At 48.5% G+C, this 6,465-nt stretch overlaps 1 protein-coding gene across 1 annotated transcript; it reads right to left on the reverse strand.

Annotated features, from left to right (window-relative positions):
* Nucleotides 1-850: 850 nt before the first annotated feature.
* On the reverse strand, nt 851-6,257 carry SPINK1 (serine peptidase inhibitor, Kazal type 1). The gene is made up of 4 exons (XM_009286034.2): nt 6,203-6,257; nt 4,674-4,714; nt 3,945-4,057; nt 851-932 (listed from the first exon to the last, which is right to left on the reverse strand). Exons 1-4 carry the CDS (start codon nt 6,255-6,257, stop codon nt 851-853), a joined length of 291 nt encoding a protein of 96 aa, XP_009284309.2.
* Between the last annotated feature and the right edge of the window lie 208 nt (nt 6,258-6,465).

Raw genomic sequence — 6,465 nt, forward strand, 5'->3', positions numbered from 1 at the left:
AGCGGCCTCCAAACCTCCTCCCGTTCTCCATTCTCCATGCTGCGAGCTCGGCTCCGGCATCGGCACCGGCTCCGGCTCCGGCTCCGGCGGAGCAACAGCGGCCTCCAGTGCCGAAACCTCCTCCCGTTCTCCATCCAGGGACCCGCACTCTGCGTCCCGCTGCGCGGGGCGCCGCGTCTCAGCTCCCGCCAGCCCGCAGCCCTGGGGCCCGGGCATGGGTGCCAGCAGCAAAGCTCACCAAGGCCACTAGAGGAAAAAAAAAACCATTTTTGCCTGGAAAAATTGAGCCTTTTTGGTTTTCCGAGGCACTGGGTAACTGTGACCTGCAGGGCAAATCTGAGGCTGGTGGCTCTCGGTGCACAGGGACCATGTGATGGGGCACTGGCATATGGACAAGGCTGGAGACAGGTCAGCATGGAGATGACTTGTTGGACTCTTCCTCCTGGCAAAGGCCCTGGAGTAAGGGCTTTAATGCCCTGTATTTAACAAATGTAATTGCAAGTAATGAGAATGCTAAAATCTCCTATTGCTTGGATGCTGGAAGTTTAGGGAAGGAAAACAAAATTATTGATGCAAAAAAGAGCCTCCTTGTTATGCCAGAGCCTGGCTCTCTGCTTGGGCATGTCCTAGCCTTGTCCCTGGGGCTCTGTCAGTAATTTGCTCAGAGCTCTTTATGGACATTACCAAAACAAACCATATTTTTCAGGAAGGTATTTTAAATGTCAGGGAAAGGAGTCTGCTGTGTGTGTAAGAAATCCCAGTGCAAGACATGGCAATGCTTCCATTTTATTAGGAGTTTGTATAGGTGAGGGACAGCCTTGTGCTATTTTCTCTGGAACAGTTGCGCCTTTTAGTTTTGAGCGGAGTCGGAGCGTGGAGAGGGCTTTTGGCACATTCCCCTGTTCTTTATGCGCACATTAGTGTTTCTTTGCCTGGAAGAGATGTTAAAAATGCTAGAGGATGCCTTCAGGTCCCTGATACACAGAAGAGCCTGGCTCAGAGGACAAAGAAAGAAAGAAAGAAAGAAAGAAAGAAAGAAAGAAAGAAAGGAAAATACTGCTTAAATCATCATTTAAGTGTTATTCACAGTAAGTAAGGCCACATATTCTTGACAGGGAGTTCAGGGTTACCATGGGCATGTGTTAATTAATTCCAATAAGCTCAAGAGCTGGCACTTTCTGACACCTCCTGGCAGAATAATTCACCTCTGTGCGGTAAGACACCTCTAATGCCTGTCTGGCTGCAGACGATAAAGGTTATGACTTTGTTTTGTGGGTTTTTACAGACGAATGCCTGCCATTGTGTCTTGCTTGGGCTTGGGCCTGCTCCCAGCCTCTCCTCCTGATTGCCTCTGCAGCAAAAGTGAGGAAAATATTAAAAAGGCACCTGCAAAAAATCGTTATAATTTTTTGCCCAGTAGTGGACCTAATTACTCTGAATTGTTCAATTTTCACGTGGAATCATGATGTTCTCCTCTTTGGAAAGACAAGCCTATTTCTCAGGTGCATAGAGAAATGCTGGTAAAATGATTTTCAAGCTGGTTTGCATTTTGCAAAAAGCATTTTGCATGCTGGTCACAGTGAAGTGACCAAAGGCGACAAGTGAGACACCACTGCCACAGGGACCCGCCAGATGCTCTTGCTGTAGTTATTCCCAGACTCCTTGCAGGCCTCCAGCTCTTGTCAGACCAGTTGCACACACAAAACTGCAAATGACACTTCATCCTGTCTCTCGGCTACTTGACTTTTCCCCATGGACCAAAGCTTTATAGATGAGGACACTCCATTTATCTCTCCCCTGAGACGTTCGGCACCAGGCAGCTTCAAAGTCCTGGTGCCTGGCCCAGATTGCCCTGACTGGGAGAACAAATGGCTGTTGTTCTTAACCCCAAAACTTCTTCACTTGGGAACGTTACAGGGGAACTGCAAGGCTCAGGGCTTTGACCTGCAGGAGCAGCACATTTCCAGCTGCAGCTGCTGAGAGCTTGCACAAAGGGGAATTTGACGAAGTCCAGGGATGCAGTGCCTATCAACACAAGGCGGGTGCCAGCACCAGCTTCTCATCCACCCCTTCCCTCCCCTGACTCCTGGCCGGCTCTGGATACACCACCAGCTCAGTCTTTTTCTTTTTTTTGTATCCCAAAGTTTCCTTCTTGTGACCACTAAGGTCTCCCATCTCCTCCGAAGCCGTGCTCCGCACTGGGGGGACATAGTATCCTCGACGCCACTTTGCTCCCTGCGTAGCTGTCTTTGAAGCCTTCCTCGCTCTCTACCCTGCTCTTGGTTCATGGCCAGAGCCCTAACGATGTTGTGTCTGACGAACCTCCCACCCCCATCTGTTGCACAATACAGTCGACAGCTGGTGCTGGGCTGTTGGCTTCCAGCATGGTCATTACCGCCCTGCCATGCCGCGCCGGGTCATTAACTGTGGCGCCTTCCTTCAGGAGATCCCACTCAGCATGTCTCTGCCTGACTGCATTGCCTTCAGCCTTAAAATGGAAAACCAGCATTTGAGCAGGCCAGGAGCAGAATATGGGGCGGCAGCCTGGGTTAATGAAGGAAAGAGGGGACAACCAGACCAACAATTCTTATCCAGGTTCTTTTTCCTGGTGATCTGGACCCTGTTCCTTGTTACTGCAGAGTTAGCTGGGAGGCAATGCTCCTAAAAGCAGAATTTGGCTCCACAAGCCCATTCATCCAGGGATAGAAAAGCTGGAATTTGAGCTTCTGTTAGAGATGTCTCTGCTGATGGCAGATGGGTATGTGAGCCTGATCACCAAAAATCCGTGCCTTCACCAGGTAAAGTCAAGGGTGAAGCTCCCTTAGCCCCACAGACTGCGGCATCTGACTACAGATAAGACTCAATCTTCCCAACAGAGATTTTCGAACAACCTAATAGCATTGAGTTGGAAGTAATTCCTTCACTTGTCTGACACAGAGCACTTCCAATGTATAAATATACTCAAAATTAACTATGGCCCAAGCCAGATGAAATGAATCAAGTTTTGCCAGAGGCGTCGCTAGCATTTGCACCTGGCCTTCTGCTAAGGCAGTGCAATCTAGCACCAGCACAGATTGAATATAAGACTCATTCTTAAAAATACCCAGAGCAAATTGTATCCTTTCATATGCAGAAAAGACAAAAAGCAGAGCTCAGCTTTTTTTATATTATATTATATTATATATTATTATAGATAATATAATATAATAATAATAATAAAAATATTATTATTATATTATACTATATTATATTATACTATATTGTATTTGGACATGAGAAAATATTTCTTTACTGAAAGAGTGGTTAAACATTGGAACAGGCTGCCCAGGGAAGTGGTTGAGTCCCCATCCCTGGAGGTATTTAAAAGACGTGTAGATGAGGTGCTTAGGGACATGGTTTAGTGGGTGGTGGTGTTGGGTTGACGGTTGGACTTGATGATCTTAGAGGTCTTTTCCAACCTTAATGATCCTATGATTCTATGATTCTATAAATTGCTGGGGTGAAAAACCATAGTTTTTCCTCAGCCACCACACATCTGAGGTCACCTGGAAAAATATTTTTCTGCCTGCATGCTAGATCTGGGCAGACTTTGAGGACTTTGCCATTTGTCTGAGTTCCTGGACACCCGCCAGCACGGTCCGAGCAATCACTGCAGCTTGGCAGCTGCAGGTGTGGGGAGGTTTTGGCCATGCAGTCCCTGCTTGTGGGCAGCTTGTGTGCTGCGAGCCACACGCAACGGACCTATTTCGCAGACGGAGTCCACATGCTCAGAGCAACGGGTGCAGCATCTGCACAGGAGGCCAGATTCATGCCAGATGTGCTGGGCTCACTGCCCACACTCCACCCAGCTGCATGCAAGCAGCTTGCTTTCTAGGAAATCCCAGACATATGTAGTAGCCCTTGTCTGCATGATATTTAGACTTGCAGGAGGTCCAGATACTCACAGGTTCTGAAAGCACAACAGACACTCATTGCCGTATAGGAGGTTGTCCGTGCCACAGACAGGATCAAAGATCTTTGTACAACCTTTTCTTAGGTCATAGTTGGCACAAGCTGCCTGGAGATGCAAAAGGGTAATGCTGAAAATATTAAACATGCTTTCAGTTTACCGAAGGAGCTTTGCATTCACAGGGAGGTGGATATTTTGTATATCTTGATAACCCATCCCAGCTTGCTCAGAGCTCTGCTATGAACCCTCAGAAACACTGGGACTGCCTGTCACCATGCTGTCCCTTGGCCAGCTGAACTTCACCTGGCACTCCTGCACACCCTTAGGAGTGACAATATTGAGTAATGCTCCATGGGCAGTGCCTGATCATGTTCTTCCCAGTTCTTATTTTTATGCCACAACGATACCTGCCCTTGCACTTGCAAGCTAGAGAGTAAGGGGAGCTCTGATCTTCTTGGCAGGTACCAGCAATATTCAGCTCTTTATTAAGTTTTCCTCCACTGAGTGTGGGGAAATGCAGTGGGAAAGCAGTACCATCACTGGGATTTTGCTGTGGCACAGCAGGTAGAAGAAGGTTCACAGGCACTGGCATCTTTGGGCTGCCAACCCAGCAGCTCACTGTACTTCACTGTATTTATCAACTCTGACTCCCCAGTGTATGGGTTAGTGCTGTCTCACCAAAGCTGGGCACACCCTTGTGCTACACAAAAATAGGAGCCTTCACCTCTGTTCCTTTGCCAGCAGCTCCATCCGTCTCAGCGTTTCCTAGAGAAAGAGTGGGGAGAGAGAGAAGATGCCTTAGCACCCATCGCTCGGGCTGGTTTCAAGGGAGACCTACTAAAGGTGCTTTAGCCTGAGGACTGTATGTCTTCACTCAGACACCTTTGTCCCAGCAAACAATTTCTTCCCTTGGATCTCCCCCCATTTTGCAGCTGGGTCCCTCCCCACTGCATCTGTCTCTTTCCCCTGGCAGAAACACCATGATGGTGCAAGGTCCTGTCAAGGCCAGATGCACTTCTAGTGACTTTCCCTGCCAGCGAGCAAAGGTGGCTTTCATTATCTCTTATCACATGTTCATGGGTAACTGAGAAACTCCTGCTGATGCTGGACCAGTGCTGGAGTAAATCCAGGGTGATTTTTCTGGTGTCAGTGGGTTTGTACCACAAGGAAGCAGAGCAAAAGACAAGTTGCTGAAGGTCTCTACTAGCAGGAGAAATGGGTGGACCTTGAGGTCTCACACCAAAGCTGGTGGGAGCAAGCCATGACTTTGGTGGGCTTCTCCATGGAGAAACTGGCCCTGAACTGACAGCTGGGATCACTTGGGTGGAACAGGCGGTGGGTCTATTTTGAAAAACAACCTGAATTTGTTCAGCAAAAGGCAATACTGAGAAGAAGACCTTGGGTTGCTTATAGATCCAGAAGTCATCTACATGGAGGATTTAGGCTACATCTACATTAGCAACCAGTGTGGCCCAATAGCAGTGGGTCTGTGGAGTGAAACGGTTTTGTGCTGAGGACCTGATAGCCACACTGTTTAGGGTTTCAGGGATTTTACTTTGGACTACACTGGTCCAGGCCCAGAAGCTGTAGCTTACTACATGCTCAGTTCATCTGAAATGAGTCCAGATTTTGTGCACAGAGAGCTCTGCAATGGCAACCGCTGCATAGTGAATAGGATGATGGAGGACTTGTTTCAGAAGCACCCTCCTGTTCTGAATGAACCCACGAACGCAGAAATCGCTGGTGAGCAGGACCTGAAGAGCAGCAACAGCTCATGTTCTCATCCCTCTGCACCATATGGGATTTTGAAAACACAGTTGGCTTAAATTGACTTTGGTTGCGAGAGCTGCATTTTCTCTTGCATAGATACGTTTCCTGTCTTCCTGGGTTTGCTTTTTTAAAACCAGAATAGCACCTATTCACTCTAAAAGAATTGCAGTGTCCTAGAAATCACCAGCTCCAGGCCGAATCCCAGCCCTGAAGGGAGAGTGTCAGACCAGCAGGTCTGTTCATTTTTGGGAGCAAGTGCCAGCCACCCTTTTAAAGCCTTTGCTTTAGGCTTGCTCACATACCAGTGGTTTAATGCATGTTGGCCATTGCAGCACTCTCTGGGGATCGGTCGCTTTCCCTGCCCAGGGCTGGAGCAAGGTGCCAGCACCAGCTGGCTTGTTCCCAGGCTCACCTTCCCACCCGGCAGACCTGGGAGCTTTAGCAAGGAGAGGAAATGGCTCCTAAGCAAAATGTTGCACTCACCTTGGTAGTAGCAGAGTGCCAGGGAGAGGAGCAGGAAAACACCAGTTGTCTTCATGGTCAAGGTGATGCTTTACTGGGGACAGCAAAGAGGAAATGAGACACTTCTCAGGCATTCAGAGATCCTGTCTCTGGCAGTCTATGCTGGGACCTTTATACCTTTCCCCATCTCTGGCACCACCCTGCATGGCCAGCTCCACCCCACAGTCTTGTGATGATGACATTCAAAGTATGGGGACAACACCAGGTGGCAAATGGCTCACTGG

The sequence above is a fragment of the Aptenodytes forsteri genome, unplaced genomic scaffold, assembly GCF_000699145.1.
Source record: "Aptenodytes forsteri isolate BGI_AS27 unplaced genomic scaffold, ASM69914v1 Scaffold54, whole genome shotgun sequence".
Classification (NCBI taxonomy): Eukaryota; Metazoa; Chordata; class Aves; order Sphenisciformes; family Spheniscidae; genus Aptenodytes; species Aptenodytes forsteri.